This window comes from Mobula hypostoma, chromosome 27 (assembly GCF_963921235.1).
Source record: "Mobula hypostoma chromosome 27, sMobHyp1.1, whole genome shotgun sequence".
NCBI lineage: Eukaryota > Metazoa > Chordata > Chondrichthyes > Myliobatiformes > Myliobatidae > Mobula > Mobula hypostoma.
In genome coordinates, this window is record NC_086123.1 from 19,482,729 (window position 1) to 19,504,958 (window position 22,230).

General features: G+C 41.7%; 1 protein-coding gene across 1 annotated transcript in view; it reads right to left on the minus strand.

The window, feature by feature from the left end:
- setd1ba (SET domain containing 1B, histone lysine methyltransferase a) overlaps positions 1-22,230 on the minus strand; it is a 161,691-nt gene that overhangs the window by 41,692 nt on the left and 97,769 nt on the right. Inside the window, exon 9 of the mRNA XM_063034613.1 lies at positions 1,844-2,026. Coding sequence (XP_062890683.1) covers positions 1,844-2,026 — 183 coding nt within the window. The remainder of the gene's footprint in view (positions 1-1,843; positions 2,027-22,230) is intronic.

Genomic DNA, 22,230 nt, shown 5'->3' on the forward strand with positions numbered 1-22,230 from the left:
TAGCCATATTAAGAAATCGAAAGTAAACTTTTCTGCCCAAATAGGGCACAGAAAAGTTAAAACCAACCAATTCACAGCCTCCGATCGACGGAGAAAATTAAAAAGAAAGCAATTAAGATGTTGGAGATGAAAGTTGATCCAGATAACTCTGGGCATCCGATGGAGAATCAAAAAAACGAAGGGCTCCATCTGACATGCGAATCCTTAGACGTGCAGGGTACAGCAGCGCTGGTCTTAAATCCCTCTTATAGAATTCCGACATCACGGATCTGTAACGGACCCGTTGGTCCCAGATTGGTTTACTGAAATCTTCCACGAATCGGAACTTAAGATCCGAAAAATCAATGAAACCTTTAGATCGAGCGAATCGAAACAGTCTCTCCTTGTCTTGAAAGTAATGAAAACGTAAAATAACATGCCTAGGTCTATCTGACCTAGACGAGTATGATGGGATTCTGTGAACACGATCCAGTAGCGGTGGTTGGTCAGGAAATACAGTAGGGAATGCATCTTTTAAAAGTTGGGAGAAATATTTCATGGGGTTGTTACCTTCAGCGGCTTCCCTCACGCCAATCATTCGTAAATTCTGCCGTCGCATTCTAGATTCCAAGTCAGAGTTTTTAAAAGTCAAAAAGTCAAGTTTCTTCTTCATTACATTAATTGTTTCTTCGATTTTCCCCATCTTAAGCTCACTTTGTTGCGCGAATTTTTGAAGATCAGATATAGCCGACTGATGTTCCGCAATACATGTTTGCATCTTATCAATTAAACCGGCAATTTTCTGGAAATTAGTTGAGATTTCCGTATGAATCAGGTCTTTAACAGGGCCTGCAATTTCCGTACGAATCATCTCCCTAACAGAGGTTGAAATTTCCCTCTGAATTAACTCCGATATCGCTTTCAAAGTCACCGGTGATTCAGTCGGGGGGAGATCCGTAGCTTTCGGTTTAACCGGAGGTTTACCATCCTTGCCGTCTTTCTCGTTCTTAGACATAGCAGATCTAAGTTCCATCCAGTTGTCGGAGAATTCAGTATAATTCAAAGTATTGTAAGAGTTGATGCCTTAATGGTTAATTAAAGTATAGCTGACCATAGAGAAAAAAAACTCAGAGGTAATGGAGCGAGTCAAGAACGCGACTTCACTCCATGAGCGCTACCGGAAGTCTCCCCTTACACTTCTCAAGTACCTCATTTGTTCCTGCCTGGCTAAATCTGCTAAGCACCTCCTTCTTTTTCTTTACCAGTGCCTCAATATCTCTCGAAAACCAAGTATCAAATACACCTTTCCCAGAAAACAACCTGTCCCAATCCACACTTGCCAGATCCTTTCTGATGGCATCAAAATTGATCTTTTTCCAATTTAGAATCTCAAACTGAGGTCCAGGCCTATCCTTTTCCATAATTACCTTGATGCTAAAAGCAATATGATGACCAGGTGCAAAATATTGCCCAACACAAACTGCTGACACCTGCCCTATCTCAATCCCTTGGAGATCTGGTATCACACTCCCTCTAATTGGGATTTCTATGTACTGATCTAAGGGAACTTACCTGACACATTTGACAAACTATTTCCCATCTAGCCCTTTTACAGTATGGAGATCCTAGTCAATATGTGGAAAGTTAAAAATCACCTACTATCACAACCTTATGTTTTTTGCAACAGTCTGCAATTTCTCTAGATTTATTTTCTCTCTTCATTTAATGGAAAAGTTTTCATTTATTTTCCAAAGTTCCTTGAAAGCATATTCTTCGATCTATACTTAAATTCTTCAAATATTTTATTTTCATATGGTATTTCCTAAAATGACTTTTGTCTTTTAGTGCTCTAGGTTTCACTTACCTTAAAGGATGGTAATCTGATTGCACCCCTCAGACCCATACCCAGCCCCATGCCTTCATAGCCAAGCCCTTCTCCTTTGGGCCAGGTCTCCAGCAGACATGTTGAAGCTGGAGCTGCTTCTTTCGGCTTTGGTCTTTCCTCATCTTTACTTTGATCTGCTGATTTTACTGGTGTCTGTGAAGCCTGTGGAAGGGAATAATGATTTTGTTACAAGAAAATAGAAAATCCAAATGAAAATTCTGATCCAAATAAGCAACCACCATAAGTATTACCAATTAATACAGATAATGTTGTACTATCTAGTTTGAACAAAGTGAACGTTGAGCAAAAACTGATCTTTGAATTAATTTAAACCTGGTGTTGCTTTCATTATTTTTGTGGAAGATAGAACAGTTAGTCCAGAGCATTAGTTAATTGATCTAATTGTGCCTGGTGAGAATTATTACACCAGGCTAAATAACCCATGAGAAATTTTTCACAACTAAATCACTAGTCTGTGCATTCAGGAGAATAAGCTTACTGTATTAACCAGAGTTGGTGAGCCTTTATTGTGTTCAGAATTGAGGGTTAGTGCCCCAGCACACATAATTCTGACTATTCTTTCCAATATTTTCACAGGAATGAGCTGAGGTATTCATTAGTGTGAGGTGTGAACTACAAGCATATAAAGGCCAGACTGTGTAAAAATACTGAGTGAACAAGCTGGATTATTTTTCCCCCACAGGCACTGTTCCAGTGTTTTACTTCCTGATCGCTGAAGTTCAAAAGCTCAATTATCAAAGTACGTAATGTCACCATATACTACCCTAAAATTAATTTTCTTGCAGGCAATTTAAATCGTTGAAACTGTCGTGTGTGATTTGGATTTGTGTTCTTTTGATTATAAAACCAGGCCACTGGATTAAATGAAATGAGATTATTCAGCTATTATTGATGGCTGAAAAAGATGCATCTGTATTTAAATAAGACATAAAAGACTTTGTACAGTGCACACTAGAGTAATCTACACAAGTGTTAGAAAAGAAGCATTCAGATTCAATTCTGAAAATTGGGTACATATCTATTCAACAAATCAGATTGAAAGTCTTCTCTCCAGTTACAAATTACGGCAATTGGTTTTAATGTTAAACAGAAACCAATTTGTAAACTGAACAGTTGCTCATAGCAAATTGCAAATAACAAAAGCAACCATTTGTAAAATTCATATCAGTACAACCAATGTACAATTTTAATGGTTAAAAACATTTTTCCAGGACAAAAAGTGGAATCAATCCACTTTGTCACGCGCTGATAAAATTCATCTGCCTAGAGCTAGAAATAACACAAATGATGGAGTCCATCACTACTTGTAGTAGATAAGTTGCTTGAAAGCTGCAGATTTATTGGAAGGTTCAAGGTCTACTGAACATCAAACACTGCTCTGTAATATTCCTTCAGAGATATTTCGGCACATGTCACACTCTGATAATTCCATGAAATAAATTAATGGGTCAGGTTGAAACAGCACACCAGTGGGTGGCAGAGTGGTACAGCAGACGATGTGCTTACAGCACAATGCAGCATCAGTGACCAGAGTTCAGTTCTGACCTCAGCTGGCATCTCTAGAGAGTTGTAGGTGCTCCTTTTGAATTGTGCTGTTTTTCCCCTGGGTGGGTGCTCTGCTTTCCACCTAGATCCCAGAGATTTGTTTGTAGGTCATCTGGCCACTATAAACTGCCCCTACTGTAAGGAACACTGGCCAGCTCCTTGCACACTTTCCATCCGTGCTGGGTTGAGCACCGAACTAGCAACTCCATCTCGTAAAAACAGACAACTGCTCAAGAAACGGCGCGGCTGCCACCCGATGTACCACACGGCGTGGAAAGGAACAGCAACAACTGTAAGGAAGGTGGGAGAATAAAGGACATGCGGGACTGTTGGTGAATATGGGGGAAAATAGGCTATAAAATAATAGATAGAAGATTGGAACCGGTAAGGAACCAAATGGGTTCCTTCATATTGTAAAGAAAACTTAAGAAATTACTCTGCACACATTCCTGACTGGAGAGACAGCATACGGTACAAAGCTTATGCTTTTTCACAATTTCTGGTGACTATTCAACACCGTGCTAACCCTAAACATAAATAAACTTGGTGGAACTTTTTCCTTGACAGATTCAATTGAAGAGTCAGTTTCGCTTGTTTTCTGATGTCATCAAGATTGATTGTGCTGTAGCATGGTCTCATTCTAACATTAGAAGCAAGCAAACCAGCGAATCGGCTCACCCACAGAGGGATAACACACAAAAGCTGGGCTACAAGTGAGACCAGCAGATGTAAAGAAACACAGAAATAATTCCAACAAAAAATTTAGTACTGCATTAAAATTACAAAATGGTGAAGCATTCTTCTTGAATCTTTCCCTTACAGAAAATATTGCTGCAACAATTAGTACAAAACCCAAGATGTCTGCACCCAGCTACAGCCCTGTTGACACTAATTTAGCCCTTCCCAATTATAAATCAAGGAACATGCAAGTGTAAACTACACCACAAGATTCAGTCTTGATGAAGGGTCTCGCCTGAAATGTCAACTGCTTACTATGCTGCCTGACCGGCTGAGTTCCTCTAGCATTGTGTGTGTGTTACATTACAACCTAATTCAAATGTGACCAGAGGACAAATGGCCTGTCACACTTACTTCTTTTGTCTGATTTGCAGACTCCATCATAATACCTGTTTCTGAAACTGTTTAATCACAGAATGTTTTAGTTTGAACCAGATTCCAGAATGTTCCATATGTAAATGAAGCCTAAAATTCTAAAGTAAGATTTTTCATAATAAATGGTAGAAGGAACAATAATGGCAGGCTGTTCCTTCATGAGAAATTCTGTAAACCAGATAATGAACTAATGATATTCTCAGGGCGTACAGGAAAGAGATATATCAGCTAGTTGAGTGGTGTCGTAGCAACAACCTTGCAGTCAATGTTAGTAAGACCAAAGAACCAATTGTGGACTTCAGAAAGGGTAAGATGACAGAACACACACCAGTCCTCATTAAGGGATCAGAAGTGGAAAGAGTGAGCAATTTCAAGTTCCTGGGTGTCAATATCTCTGAGGACCTAACCTGAGCCCAACATATTGGTGGAGCTACAAAGAAGTCACAACAGCAGCTATATTTCATTAGGAGTTTGAGGAGATTTGGTATGTGACCAAAGACACTCGCAAATTTCTACAGATATACCCTGGAGAGCATTCTGACTGGCTGCATCACCATCTGGTCTGGTATGGGCGGTTGGCGGGGGCGGGGGGGGGGGTAGGTGAGTGATTCTACTGCATGGGATTGAAATAAGCTGCAGAGAGTTGTAGATGTGGCTAGCTCCATCATGGGTACCGGCCTCCCCAGCATCCAGGACATCTTCAAAGAGCAATGCCTCAAAAAATGGAGTCCATCATTAAGGATCCCCCATCACCCAGGACATGCCCTGATCTTACTGCTACCATCAGGGAAGAGGTACAGAAGCCTGAAGCCACCCACTGAACAATTCAACAATTCAGGAACAGCCCCTTCCCATCTACCATCCGATTTCTGAATGGACATTGAATCTCACTACTTTTTTATACTTTTATGCCACATTTCATATATACACACACACACACACACATATACATAATATAGATACACATAAATATAGATACACATATACATAAATATAGATACACACACACATACTGCTGCCACAAAGATGACAAATTCCACGACATATGCTGGTGATATTAAACCTGATTCTAATTAACAGTGGACTCTAAGGTGCCATTTTATTGAACTACAAACTGCTGCCAGGAGAGGCTCCCAGCCACCAGCGTGTTCTTAGGAAGTTCTGTTATGTTCATTTGATGTGTGGAGATCACTCAGCAGCGCAAACATAGATTTTACCTTTCTTGGATTGTGAAATTTGTATGACACTGAGGTGATCTAGTAGCATTTATAGGTTTGCCATTAGATGTAAGGAGAGTGGTGTGAAACAGTGAGTCGAGTTTCAACTTTACTTAAGTACCATACAATCTTTCCTAGCCTCAAATCTTCACTACTTCATTTCACTTTTCTCTATACTTATATTGGATTTGACCCTATTTTAAAAATTTCCTTCCTAAAATTCTCAAATTTTCTTAATTTGATCAGTTTCAAACTCATTCCTCCAAGAGGACCCACAGCCTTGTCATAGGGTTTGGAGGCTTGTGTGCCACAATGATCCAGAGACCCAGGCTGGCTGGAGTCAGGGCCTTGTGCTTTGACTCTTGGCCGATTCACATATGCCAAACAGGTCAAAGTGTAGGGAGCAAACTAACAATGGTCCACTGGCCCTCCAGGTTCGGGGGTTCAGCTCAGGGCTAACAACCCTGACTGGTCAAAAAATGATCTTTTAGCTAACAGCAACGAAGAATCCTTCTATACAGACAGAGATGGGGGAATCTTCATTGCTGCCCTAAACACCAGCAGCAACTAAGTATGTAAGTAAACTCATTCTCAAAACTTTTATGAGTCCTGGATGTTCCAAGTAAAGTTGTAACATAGTAATTACTAGATGGGAAAAAAAAACTTTCTTCTGGCTGGTGGTCAATTTATACATTAAGAATTCAATCAATAATATCTCAGTAATTCCTTTGTTTCCCCTAATTTAATTAATCCCTGTCATTACCAAACAAAATGTTTTCCATTGTTGAGGTTGGATGTTTGTCAAAGTACTCGTGAGTAAAGGTTCAAATCATTCAAGTTTAAAGGATAAATCAATATTCAATGACCCTATTTTTAAAGAGGTAGAAATGTGGATGACGTATTTATATCTTCCAAACATTAGTTCTGTTTTTATTTGGTTAAAGTACAGCAGGCAATATTATGCAATATTGCCCATGAATAATGCAAAAGGAATTTCCTATCAGTCAAGTTTTGTTTCTGAACAAGCACTTACCAGCTAATGTACTGTATCAGCAATAACTCAAGATTTCATTTAATTATTTTGTCAATATGTAACTGAATTAAAAGCCACTAAATAGATCGTACTGCATATGGCATTATCCATACTTGGTCCGCTAAATGTTGAAAGTTATTTATCAATTGGAAAAACCAAGAAAATGGATCAACTGTTTTAGATGAAGTTATATATCTCAAATACTATTATTCCCCTGATGTGCATAAATCTGCACTTTCGGGCATTTTCTTCACTAACTATCAGCATGTGTCATTTATGCTTTGCTCATATGAAAATTCTATTCTTATATCTACAGAACATGTACAATATAGCACCACAGCTAGCTTATTTAATTAAGAAAAGTATTTTTCCTCCATCAACAGATTTATAATGAATAATTTATAGACTAAACATACATTAATAAAGAAAACAAAGTAATTTTGGGTGAGAGAGACCCAATATACAAACATACACATTTAAGTGTTTGGAAAATAGAATTATGAAATTGATTTAACTGTGCAGAGGGTATACAGAAAAACTTACGTTTTCTTTCACGTCAAACATTAAGGACTTTAAAGTAATAGTTACTGCTGAAAGTAAAAAGGTGTAGACCATTTAAAAACAAGAACAGCAAAGTGATAATGATGAAACAATCTGTTGTTTTTGATGATGTTGAATGAGGGATATATATAGGCCAAAATATCAAGGAAAACTCAGCTGCTTCACTTCACGATGGTGGAAGGACAGAGAGAAGAGAAGCTCTGAGAACTCTCCTGCTTTGCACCCCACCTCAGGCCTCCTTTCACTCTCCACAGATGCTGCCTGGCCTGCCGAATATTTTCACTTTTGCTGTCTTTCATTGATTCTGTTATGGCTATTATTCTATAGATTTATTAAGTATGCCCACAAGAAAATGAATCTCAGAGATGTGTATGGTGACATATATGTAATTTGATAATAGAATTTACTTTGAGCTTTAACTACACTTTCATACCAGTTGTGTCACTGCACGATGATCAGTAAGTAGTTTCCACACTAAACATGAAATGCATACAGGCACTTTTTAAAATATAGCAGATGGGGTATAACATGGGGAAATGCAAGGATATCCAAAGTGGGAAGGAAGAATCTTGTTTAAATAGAGAGACTATAAAATTAAGCAGGACAAAGAGTCTTGGTTCATCAAGTACAGAAAGAGTTTTCAGGTACAGTACGGCATTAAGAAAGCAAATGGGATATTGGGCTGTATTACAAAGGAAGAGGAATATGAAAAAGAGGAGTAGATTTGTTACAATTATACAGGGCATTGGTAAGTGATGATACTGGGCATTTGGCATGGTACTGAGAACAGTTTTGATCTCCTTATTTAAGAGTGAGGATAGCAGAGTGGAGATACGTCTCTAACAAAGGAGGTGTAAGGCATTAGTGTAAGGTGTAAGGCAAGGGTGACCTGCTATAGTGCAGGTCACCCTTGGGCAAGGCATAGCGTCTGCATAGCCCCCCAATCAGGATCATGTGAAGCCTTGGGAGCAGATGGTAGATGGTCGTATGAGCAGCTGATGCATATCGCAAGTCCTGATTAGGCAACCACCAGCCCCAGACTGACAATCTCTGAAGAGTATTGATAATGGCTGGGGTCACCCAGCTTGTAAAGACACTGCCCAAAGAAGAAGGTAATTGAAAACCAGTTCTGAACAAAAATTCTCCGAGAACAATCATGGTCCATGATCACCCACGCCGTACGACACAGCACATAAAGAATGTATGAATTTAAGAATGGGCATTTTTTTGCTTTTGAGTTAGTTCAGAGAAGGCATGTTAGATTGACTTCTGGGATGACATGGGGAAAGGTTAAGAATGCTGAGCCCCTACTCTTTGGGATTTAGAACAATGAGAGACGAAACGTAAAAGATTGTAAGGAAGCTTGACAAGCTGAGAAGTTAACGTCACTGACAGCAGGTGATTTGGAAAGCTAATGGAATATTGATCTTTCTTACAAAGAATTAAGAACATTAAAAATATGGAAGTTTTGATGCAATTTTTGTAAGGTGCAATTGAGAACACAAATGAGTAATACAGCACAGACACAAGCCCTATGACCAAACAAGTCCATGCTGACCACAGCTTATTCCCTGTAGTCAAAATTGCCCATGTTAGCCCATGACCTTCTAAGCCAGCAATCCCCAACCACCGGGCCGCAAAGCATGCGCTACCGGGCCACGAGGGAACGATATGATTTGGCGATATGAGTCAGCTGCACTTTTCCTCATTCCCTGTCACGCACACTGTTGAGCTTGAATGCACGCTGTGACGAAAAACCAAGCTATCAGAAGATTGATGCTGATGAGAGAGATTAATGAGACACAGTTCCGAGTATTGACAGACCAGTTGCTTTGAACCTGAACTGTTTGAAGTTTGATGGACAGGCGATACCCCAGCAGGAGGATAAAAGGAACAGGTTTGCTAAGGCAAGACAGACACCATGAGATCACAAGATAACGAGACCCTGGAAAAGCGGTGTGCCCCTACAAGTTGGTGAGAGTTTGGAGGTCTGGTCGCGGGACCGACCATAGACGCACAGGGTGAAAAGGTACGATCGGTGGGAACCTGGTGTGTGTGTCTGCCCTTGCCTGGGTGCCAGGTTCACCGTGGAAGAACGATCGTATCCGGAACGAAGGGGTCACAGTCAGTGACCTCTGAAGACAATAAAAGGGCTTGCCCAAAAGCTAACTGCGAAGAACAAAGGTCTGTGTGAATCAGAAATTTGCATAATATCTCTCTCTCTCTCTCTCCCCAATGACACAACAGCGATTGCTGCGAACTGTATTCAGCTGAACTAAACTCTGCGTCACTTGAGACTGATCATTTTACCCCTAGACTACGATAGAGCTTGATTGATTCCTATTATTCTAGTTCTGTGTACATGTGTGTTTTATCATTGCTAACCTGTTGCATTTATATCCTGACGATTAGAGTACTGTGTTACTTAATTCTTTAATAAAACTTTCTTAGTTCCAGTAATCCAGACTCCAACTAAGTGGTCCATTTCTGCTGGTTTGGCAACCCAGTTACGGGGTACGTAACAACGCAAAGTCATTACGCACGCATCATCTATGTCAGCGTGGGAAGGAGATCAACTCCTCGAGCTTGCAGATGACGGTTGGCTGAAAAGTATGTTTGACATAACATCTCTGCTGGCATTCTGGATCAAAGTCAAGGCTGAATATCCTGAGATAGCCACGAAAGCACTGAAAACGTTGCTTCCATTTCCGACACATCTCTGCAATGAATGCCATGAAAACTAAATTGCGGAATAGACTGGACATAAGGAACCCCCTGTCTCCCATCACCCCTCGATGGCACTGTCTTGTTGAAGGAAAACAAGCCCAGGGGTCCCACTGATTCAGCGATATTGGTGTGTTGCAATGATTTTATATGTTCACACAGGGAAAATATGTGCTGTGTGTTTAATATCCAAACGTTACTTGAAATGTTATGATGCTATTGACTTATATAACCATATAACAATTACAGCACGGAAACAGGCAATCTCTACCCTTCTAGTCCATGCTGAACGCTACTCTCACCTAGTCCCACCGACCTGCACTCAGCTCACAACCCTCCATTCCTTTCCTGTCCATATACATATCCAATTTTATCTTTAAATGATAATATTGAACCTGCCTCTACCACTTCTACTGGAAGTTCGTTCAACACTAACTTCAAGCTCCCCTGTCCTCCCCTGATAATTGACTTATCACTATATTCATGCGAGGAAAATATGCGCTGTGTGTTTAATATTAAATTTGTTAGATAAACCCTTTTAGAAACAAAATTGAGTGTATTAGCCACTTATCACCTATACTGTATTCTGGTCGTGATTAACACCGCCACCTCCCCCCGCCCCCGAACAGAATCGCCAAAAATGATTTGTGGGAAAAAATCAGCACGTACACACATGCGTAAGTGACGCATGCGCACTGGTGCCCGCGGAAGGCTTCATGGTCATTGTAGTCTTTTCGGGGTAAACATAACATACTTGACTGCTACTCTTGTCCGTTGGCAACCCTACACCCTCCCCTCCCCAACCACCCGGTCGGCTGGTCTTCAAGAATATTGTCAATATTAAACCGGTCCGCAGTGCAAAAAAGGTGGGGACCCCTGTTCTAAGCCATTCCCCTGCATATTCAAATGCCTCTTAAATGTTGTAATCGTATCTGCCTTGACCACTTAGTCTGGCAGCTCATTCCACGTACTCACTATTTTCTGGCTAAAGAAATTATCTCTCAGGTCTCTATTAAATCTTTTCCCTTTTGTATCTCTGCTCTCTAATTTGGACTCCCCGACCCTGGGAAAGAGACTGTGACAGTCAACCTTATTCATTCCCCTTGTGATTTTATAAACCTCAGTGAGGTCTCCCCTCATTCTCCTGTGCAGCAGGGAATATAGATCTAGCGTGGCCAACCTCTCCCTATAACTCAGGTCTTTTAGACCAGGTATTATCCTCATACATCTCTTCTGTACCCTCTCAGATTGACAATGTCTTTCCTCTACCAGGGTTACCAAAACTGTACACAATATTCTGTGCAGCCCCGCCAATGATTTATGTAACGGCCCACTCCTAAATTTGATGCTGACTGAAGGCCAGCATGCTAAATGCCTTCTCCTCCTCCCTGCTTTCAGCTAACTATGCACTTGTATTCTCAGGTCGCTTTGTTTCGGTGCCCTGCCATTCACTATACAAGCCTTACTCTAGTTTGACTGTCCAGATTCATCACCTCACACTTAAACTTCAAATCAATTTCCCATTCCTTAGCCCACCTCTCTAATTGATTAAGATCGCTTTGAAATTCATTGTAACCGGCTTCAGTATCAACAATGCCCCTAATTGAGTATCATCAGAGAACTTACTAATTGTGCCATTTGCATTTTTAACCTAATCATTTACATAAATAACGAATAACAGAGGTCCCAACACTGACCACTGGGTCACTTCACTAGTCAGAAGGCTTCAGTCAGAGACCAACCTTCAACCATCAACCTCTACTTCCTATTGTTGAGCCAATTCTGAATCCACCTCGCCAGCTCCCCCTGAATCCCATACAACACAACCTCCCTGATCAGCCTGCTATGAGGGACCTTGTCAAAGGCCCTACTAAAATCCATATAGACAACATTTACTGTCCTACCTCCATCTATTCCCTTCATTACCTCTTCAAAAAACTCCAAAAGATTTGTCAGACATGACCTCCTATGTATAAAACCACGCTGACTGCTCCTGATCAAGCTTTGACCATCCAAGTGTTAGTAGATCTTGTCCCTCAGAATTCCTTCCTGTAACTTCTCTACAACTGGTCAGGCTCCATAATCTGTAGTTCCCTGGCCTGTCCTTGCTACCCTTCTTCAACAACAGAACAATATTAGCCACTCTCCAGTCTACTGGAACTTCACCAGTGGCTAACAGTGAAGCAAATATCTCTAGAAGTACCTTCACAATTTCTTCCCTAGCCTCCCATGAGGACCAGGGATGCACTTGGTCAGGCCGTAGGAATTTGCCCATCTTAATGCTATTCAAGGCTACAAATACCACTTTCCTCCTAATTTACATATGCTCCAAGACTTCACTACTGATTGCCCTCACTTCTTTGGTGTCTATGATATTCTCTTTAGTGAACATCGAAGAGAAATGGACATTAAAAACCTCACCCACCTCCCGTGGCTGTACTCATAGGGGACCCGGAAGGTATTTCAAAGGATGTTGTCTGTACGCAATCATCTTTTAACTGTTAACTTATTAAAGAATCTGTTGAGATTATTTTTTTAACCCTGGCTGCCAAATCCATTCTCATGCCCTCTTCTTGCCCTCCAGACCTTTCCTTGAAGTCTGGTCATAAACCGTTTATATTCATCAAGGGATTCAATCATACCCAGCTGCCTAAATGCAATGTACACTTCCTTCTTCTTCCTTACCAAAATCTTGATATTCCTCATTAGCCAAAGTTCCCTGAACTTGGTATGTCTACACTTCACCCTAAGAGAACTGATACAGTTTTATCTTACATGGAATATTTGCTCTGGAAACAATGCAGATAACGCTCATTAGGCTGATTCCTAGGATGAGGTCTAGGCTGTAGAAGAAATGTTCCTTTACATACACAACTTTGCTTTCTTGGCCACGTCATCTTGGGATGCAACTAAGTTTTGGAATGTTTTCAGGTTGTGAAAGACATGACAGCCAAAGAATTTATTTTCTTTTTATAAACTTTCATGCATGTTAAATAAGCACTGGGTGAAAGATTTGACAGATTATTTCCTACTGAAATAAGTCATCCAACAAGAAGCAGATATCAGGCTGGATTTTGCTCAATACAGATCACTAGTTGGACCAGCTCAATGCCCTATGTAAGCTCCAGCAGCCATATCAATCAGACACACAGTTCCTAATGAGTGCAAGCAGAGCCAACCACAACTGGTGAACAGACCTCAGCAATAAAGATAAGAGACATTTAAAAATTATTGAAATCTCTTAAGTAACTTAAAAAATAAAAATTTAAGACGTAAAACATGTCAGACTATTGGTAAAGGATCTAGTGCTTTCCCGGCATGGATGACGAATAAACTCTTCTTGGGCTACTTTTGTTGTTATTGTTAATTAATAAAAACACAAGGATATAGTGAATTCAAGGGTTATTTTGTAAAATTAAAAGTTCGTGGCGTGTGAGGTAACATTGTGGCACAGACATGATACCAGCTAACAGGAAACAGTAGGCATAAATGTTTTTTTCTGGTTAGCAAGGCGATTTGCTGATGTCACATTAACAGGTAGGACAATAAGTTGCAAGGAGGGCTTAAAGAAGTCACAAGAAGATATGGATAAATGAAGAAACGAAGCAAAGATTGGGTAAATAGTGAATTTGAGAACATGGGAAACTGTAAATTCTGGCAAGTGAAAAAGCATATTATCGAAATAGGTGAGAACTGAGGCACAGAGACACCTAGTGCATAATTCACTGACAGCTTATAAGGAGGTACTGCAAGTATCAGGGAAGCTGACAGATTGTTATTGTTTATTGTGAGGGGAAAAGCAACAAGATAATGTAGGGCTCTGATGAGACCACATTTTAACGACAATATGTGATTTTGGCCACCTTATTTAAGGAAAGACAATAATGCAGCCAAGAAAATGCTTATTCCATTGATACATGGAATAGCAGATTGCCTTACAAGGGAAGATGGTATGCACAGCTTTTGAATCATTTTAACATAGAGATCGTAGATATTTGAAAACACACTGGTAAAAGGTTAAGGGAAAATGCTGGGCAGGAATACAGAATTGAGCTAACAATCAAATCAGCTATATGTTAAATGGCGGAGCACACTTGATTGAGGGGGTTGTGGGCCCACCCTACTCTAAATAGAAATGTTCGCCTATTTGCAAATTAAGCAAAAACAGCTAAATTTACATTTTTTGTGAATTTAAGTTTATTCTGTACTTGTGGTGCAAGAGTCTACCAAGAGCTGATGCTGTTAGCTTGCTGTCCTCTGCCATCAGCACAATCAGTTCACCATATTCACTATAGTTCCCTATTCTTTCCGTGTGTAACTTCCCACTTTAAGAGTTTATTCTTGTTTTGTTATACTTAAAAAATGTAAAGAAATAGAAAAATGTAAAAAAATGCAGACACTGAAAATCTGAAATAAAATTAGAAATGCAGAAAATACTCAGTTCTTTTCAGGGGTAATTCACACTGTTCTTGGCTCCGTGGATGGTGCTTGCCTTGCCAAGTATTTCCAGCACTTAGCTTATATTAGACCTTGTGTGTTGGACATCTGACAAGCTGTGGTTAGGAGGTGTGTACTTTTGTTATATTTTAATGCAAGGGTTTGAGACAGCTGTAAAAAAAAGTAACAGTCAAGAAAAGAATTTTTATCCTGTGGCTGGGCTGTATGGATATTCATTTCCCAACTATAACACCTTAACTTAAGTTTCAGGGCTCCTGTGGCTTAGTCTACTGAAACAATAACTGGAGTTGGGGATGGGTTTTATGGATTGCCTCTATATTAAAATTCAATGGAACTCCTCTGAAACAGGTGATGATGGTAGACTCCCCAACATAATAAGTACAAAGATTCAACGTTAATAGTCACAGGTTTTTAAAACCACAGCCATGATGAACAACAGAAGCACTAATAACCACTTTGAATTATATTTGCAACTCTCTCCACCTTGCAAACGGTGTCGGGGTCAATCCAAGTCAAGTCAAGTCACTTTTTATTGTCATTTCGACCATAACTGCTGGTACAGTACACAGTAAAAACGAGACAATGTTTTTCAAGACCATGGTGCTACATGAACAATACAAAAACTACATTGAACTACGTAAAAAAAAACATAAAACTACATTAGACTACAGACCTACCCAGGACTGCATAAAGTGCACAAAACAGTGCAGGCATTACAATAAATAATAAACAGGACAATATGCACAGTAGAGAGCAGTAGGTTGGTGTCAGTCCAGGCTCTGGGTATTGAGGAGTCTGATGACTTGGGGGAAGGAATTGTTACATACTCTGGTCGTAAGAGCCCGAATACTTCGGTGCCTTTTGCCAGATGGCAGGAGAGAGAAGAGTTTGTATGAGGGGTGCATGGGGTCCTTTATAATGCTGTTTGCTTTACGGATGCAGCGTGTGGTGTAAATGGCTGTAATGGCGGAAAGAGAGACCCCGATGATCTTCTCAGCTGACCTCACTGTAAGGTCTTGAGATCTGAGATGGTGTTATTTCCGAACAAGACAGTGATGCAGCTGCTCAGGATGCTCTCAATACAACCTCTGTAGAATGTGGTGGGGATGGGGGGGTGTGAGATAGATTTTCCTCCGCCTTCGCAGAAAGTAGGGACGCTGCTGGGCTTTCTTTGCTATGGAGCTGGTGTTGAGGGACCAGGTGAGATTCTCCGCCAGGTGACCACCAAGAAATTTGGTGCTCTTAACGATCTCTACAGAGGAGTTGTTGATGATCAGCGGAGAGTGGTTGTTCCGTGTCCTCCTGAAGTCAACAACCATCTCTTTCATTTTGTTTACATTCAGAGACAGGTTGTTGGCTCTGCACCAGTCCGTTAGCCGCTGCACCTCCTCTCTGTATGCTGACTCATTGTTCTTGCTGATGAGAACCACCACGGCCATGTCATCGGCGAACTTGATGATGTGGTTCGAGCTGTGTGTTGCAGCACAGTCGTGGGTCAGCAGAGTGAACAGCAGTAGACCGAGCACACAGCCCTGGGGCGCCCCCGTGCTCAGTGTGGTGGTGTTGGAGATGCTGCTTCCAATCTGGACTGACTGAGGTCTCCTAGTCAGGAAGTCTAGGATCCAGTTGCAGAGGAAGGTGTTCAGGCCCAGTAGGCTCAGCTTTCCAATCAGTTTCTGAGGAATGATTCTGTTGAATGCTGAACAGCATTCGAATGTACGTGTCTTTTTTGTCCAGGTGGGTTAGGGCCAGGTGGAGGGTGCTGGTGATGGCGTCGTCTGTTGAACGGTTGGGACGGTACGCAAACTGCAGGGGGTCCAGTGAGGGGGGCAGCAGGGTCTTGATGTGCCTCATGACGAGCCTCTCGAAACACTTCATGATGATGGATGTGAGTGCAACGGGACGGTAGTCGTTGAGGCAGGACACTGAAGACTTCTTCGGCACGGGGACAATGGTGGCGGCCTTGAAGCACGTAGGAACGATGGCGCTGCTCAGGGAGATGTTGAAGATGTCAGTGAGAATCTCAGCTAGCTGGTCTGCACATCCTCTAAACACTGCCTGGAATATTGTCTGGTCCAGCAGCCTTCTGTGGGTTGACCCTGCACAGGGTTCTCCTCACATCGGCCACAGTAAGACATAGCACCTGGTCGTTTGGAGGAGGGGTGGTCTTCCTCATCGGTAAGTCACTTTCTGCCTCAAACCGAGCGTAGAAGTTGTTCAACGCTTCTAGGAGGGGGGCATCACCAGCACAGGCAGGTGGTGTTGTCTTGTAATTGGTGGTCCTGAATGCCCTTCCACATGCACCTTGTGTCGCTGCTGTCCTGGAAGTGGCTGTGGATTCGCTGGGAGTGCGCACGCTTTGCCTCTCTGATGGCCCGGGACAGTTTGGCCCTCACTGTTGTTAGGGCTGCCTTGTCGCCTGCTCTGAAGGCAGAGTCACGGGTCCTCAGCAGCGCACGCATCTCCGCGGTCATCCATGACTTCTGGTTAGTGCGTGTAGTGATGGTCTTGGCCACAGTGACATTACCAATGCACTTACTGATGTAGCTAGTCACTGATGCCGTGTACTCCTCTAAGTTGGCGGAGTCGCCATCGGTTGCAGCCTCCCTGAACGTGTGCCAGTCAGTGTGCTCAAAGCAGTCTTGAAGAGCAGAGATGGCTCCTGCTGGCCAGGTTTTCACTTGCTTCTGAACTGGTCTGGAGTGTCTGACGAGCGGTCTGTATGCTAGGATTAGCATAACAGAGATGCGGTCTGAGTAACCGAGGTGGGGGCGGGGCTCTGCCCGGTACACATCAGGGATGTTTGTGTGAACAAGGTCCAATCCACATAGTAGCTAATGTTTACTGCAGACACCGACATATGTGTAAACGCTTCAAATTTAATCTGAAATTGCCTTTTGCAGAAAGAGCTAAACAGTTAAAAGGGAAGCCAGGCAGTAACATGGAAACATTAGCTGAAGTTACTTGCAATTTGACTCGTTTTCCTTGGCGATGATCAGTAGTTGTTTCTCAGTCACACACTAGATGGGGCGCTACATACCGGCTGTTCGTTTGTAAAGTAATTGCAACATAAAACAAGTTTTTTTTTGCTGCCACGCAGGGCTCCTCCTTCCTGATCAAGCAGTAGCAAGCCACATTTATAACAGTCAAACATAAGAAGGCAAGCAAAACAAACTTTGAAAAGGGATGAACAAAGCTTAGCACTCCTGCAAAAGTATTGATCGACATTGACAGATAATATCAACCAAGAAGCCAGTTTAATCTGAGCCTAATCATGGGACAATCTACAATGGCCTATTAACCCACAAACCAGTAAGTGTTTGGAGGAAACTGGAGCACCTGGAGGAAACCCATGCGGTCACGGGGGCAGCGTACAAACCCTTTACAGGCAGCAGTGGGAAATGAACTCGTGTAGCCTGTACTGTGAAGCGTTACGCTAACCACTACAGTACCGTACCGCCCCAAATGCCAATGCTAGAGCAATTTGATGCAGCTCTTTTTAATAAAAACAAACTTGGTTTGAGTGCTTGCAAAAGGCTGTATCTCATTCCAATTACCCAGAAAGATGGGCTCCCAGCTAATTCTACTTCACAAAAGCTCTGATTTGTGGCAAATACAAACTGTGACTGTTCCTCATGTGCTTCTCCCTCCCTCTCTAAAGCTTCTCCATTTCTATATTTATACAATACTCTTTCATCTTACTATCATAAAATTTCACAATTAGCATTGATGGGAACAAAATATTCTGAACATACTTCAGAGTGAACAGTGCAAACAACAGTAAAAGGAGATTTTTTTTACTTTAGGTGGTTTGTGATTGACTGCTTCATATTTGTCAGGGACCTCCACTGGTAAAATTCATTTCAAGTATGCTTCTAATGAATGTAAGTTATGAAACACTGTGGTACACAGGATGAATTGTTCTTTAAGAGCATTTCACCATACAAAAGCTTTTAAATGAGAGCACCCCTGTGCCAAGACAGGTATTTACTGAGCATACAGTGTAAAATTAAAATTAATTTGCTCCAGGCAAATGCTCATATTAAACAAATTCATATGGTGTTCATTAACAAAATTTTTTAAAAGTACTACGTTTAGTATCATTCTGAATATACTGTATGTTGGGCTGCAGATGTTAAGTATTTAATACAAAATAATCTGCAGATGCTGTTGTCAAAGGAACACTCACAATGCGCTGGAGGAACTCGGCAGGTCAGTCAGCATCAGTTGAAAAGATTAGTAGACGTTCCGGGCCGAAATGTCGACTAATCTTTTCAATTGATGCTGACTGACCTGCTGAGTTCCTCCAGCACATTGTGAGTGTTCCCTTAAGTATTTAATAGTTTCTTTGCCATCTCTGGTCTCAGATGCATATGAACAATCTGACTGAATAGAAATATATAGCCGCAACAAAGAAACACCACCATACATCAACAGGACCTTTAATACACTAAACCAACCCAGGGTGTACTTCACACAAGTTCTACCACATGAACATTGACATTATGCCATTCAAGGACAAGTGACCAAAAATTTTTTAAAGGAGTACAGATGGAGGAGGTAAAGAAATTTAAGAAGAGAATTTCAGAGCTTAATGTCTAGGTAGCAGAAGTCCATAAGACCATAAGACAAAGGAGCAGAAGTAGGCCATTCAGCCCATCGAGTCTGCTCCGCCATTTTATCATGAGCGGATCCATTTTATCCTATTTAGTCCCACTGCTCCGCCTTCTCACCATAACCTTTGATGCCCTGGCTACTCAGATACCTATCAATCTCTGCCTTAAATACGCCCAATGACTTGGCCTCCACTGCTGCCCGTGGCAACAAATTCCATAGATTCACCACCCTCTGACTAAAAAAGTTTCTTTGCATTTCTGTTCTGAAAGGGCGCCCTTCAATCCTGAAGTCATGCCCTCTCGTACTAGACTCCCCCATCATGGGAAACAACTTTGCCACATCTCTGTCCATGCCTTTCAACATTCGAAATGTTTCTATGAGGTCTCCCCTCATTCTTCTAAACTCCAAGGAATACAGTCCAAGAGCGGACAAACGTTCCTCATATGTTAACCCTCTCATTCCCAGAATCATTCTCGTGAATCTTCTCTGTACCCTCTCCAACGTCAGCACATCCTTTCTTAAATAAGGAGACCAAAACTGCCCACAGTACTCCAAGTGAGGTCTCACCAGCGCCTTATAGAGCCTCAACATCACATCCCTACTCCTATACTCTATTCCTCTAGAAATGAATGCCAACATTGCATTCGCCTTCTTCACTGCTGACTCAGCCTGGAGGTTAACTTTAAGGGAATCCTGTACGAGGACTCCCAAGTCCCGTTGCATCTCAGAACTTTGAATTCTTTCCCCATTTAAATAATAGTCTGCCCATTTATTTTTTCTGCCAAAGTGCATAACCATACACTTTCCAACATTGTACTTCATTTGCCACTTCTCTGCCCATTCTTCCAATCTATCCAAGTCTCTCTGTAGACTCTCCGTTTCCTCAGCACTACCGGCCCCTCCACCCATCTTCGTATTGTCAGCAAACTTAGCCACAAACCCATCTATTCCATAATCCAGATCGTTGATGTACAATGTAAAAAGAAGCGACCCCAACACTGATCCCTGTGGAACACCACTGGTAACCGGCAGCCAACCAGAATAGGATGCTTTTATTCCCACTCTCTGTTTCCTGCCAATCAGCCAACGCTCTATCCACGTATGTAACTTTCCCGTAATTCCATGGGCTCTTATCTTGTTAAGTAGCCTCATGTGTGGCACCTTGTCAAACGCTTTCTGAAAATCCAAATATACAACATCCACTGCATCTCCCTTGTCTAGCCTACTGGTAATTTCCTCAAAAAATTGTAATAGGTTTGTCAGGCAGGATTTTCCTTTAAGGAATCCATGCTGAGTTCTGCCTATCTTGTCATATGCCTCCAGGTACTCTGTAACCTCATCCTTGACAATCGACTCCAACAACTTCCCAACCACCGACGTCAAGCTAACAGGTCTATAATTTCCTTTTTGCTTCCTTGCCCCCTTCTTAAATAGCGGAGTGACATTTGCAATCTTCCAGTCTTCCGGAACCATTCCAGAATCTATCGACTTTTGAAAGATCATCGCTAATGCCTCCGCAATCTCCACAGCTACTTCCTTCAGAACACGAGGGTGCATTCCATCTGGTCCAGGAGATTTATCGACCTTTAGCCTATTCAGCTTCCTGTGTACTTTCTCTGTCGTAATTGTGACTGCGCTCACTTCTCTTCCCTGCAACCCTTGAGTGTCCGGTATCCTGCTGTCTTCCTCACTGAAGACTGATGCAAAATACTTGTTCAGTTCCTCTGCCATCTCCTCATCTCCCATTACAATTTCTCCAGTATCATTTTCTATCAGTCCTATATCTACTCTCACCTGTCTTTTACTCTTTATATACATGAAAAAGCTTTTAGTATCCTCTTTGATATTATTTGCTAGTTTCCTTTCATAGTTAATCTTTTCTCTCTTAATGACCTTCTTGGTTTCCTTTTGTAAGGTTTTAAAAACTTCCCAATCCTCTGTCTTCCCACTAATTTTTGCTTCCTTGTATGCCCTCTCCTTTGCTTTAACTTTGGCTTTGACTTCTCTTGTCAACCACGGTTGCATCCTTTTTCCACTCGAAGATTTCTTCTTTTTTGGAATATACCTGTCTTGCACATTCCTCATTTCTCGCATAAACTCCAGCCACTGCTGCTCTGCCGTCTTTCCCGCCAGTGTCTCTTTCCAGTCAACTTTGGCCAGTTCCTCTCTCATGCTACTGTAGTTTCCTTTACTCCACTGAAACACCGACACATCAGATTTCGGCTTCTCTTTTTCTAATTTCACAGTGAACTCAATCATGTTATGATCACTGCCTCCTAAGGGTTCCTTCACCTCAATCTCTCCAATCACCTCCGGTTCATTACACAATACCCAATCCAGTAAAGCCGATCCCCTAGTGGGCTCAACAACAAGCTGTTCTAAAAAGCCATCTCGCAGACATTCTACAAATTCTCTCTCTTGAGATCTAGTGCCGACCTGATTTTTCCAATCTACTCGCATGTTAAAATCCCCCACAATTATCATAACACTGCCCTTCTGACAAGCCTTTTCTATTTCCAGTTGTAATTTGTAGTCCACATCCCTGCAGCTGTTTGGAGGCCTATAAATAACTGCCATCAGGGTCTTTTTACCCCTGCTATTCCTTAGCTCAACCCATAAAGATTCTGCACTTTCCGATCCTATATCACCTCTTTCTAAGGATTTAATATCATTTCTTACCAATAAAGCCATGCCTCCCCCTCTGCCTACCTTCCTATCCTTCCGATACACCGTGTATCCTTGGACGTTCAGCTCCCAGAGACATGCATCCTTTAGCCAGGTCTCAGTGATGGCCACAATATCATACCTGCCAATGTGTAGCTGTACAACAAGATCATCCACCTTATTCCTTATGCTGCGTGCATTTAAGTACAACACCTTAAGACCAGTATTTGATACTTTTTGCTTTGATTTCACTGCAACTTTATTGCACTTCAACTCATCCCAATGGCTACACATTTGCCCCATCACCTGCCTGTCTTTCCTGACATCTTTACTGCTCACTATCTTAGATTTATTTCTGATATCCCCTTCCTCCGCTCTATCATTCCGGTTCCCATCCCCCTGCCAAATTAGTT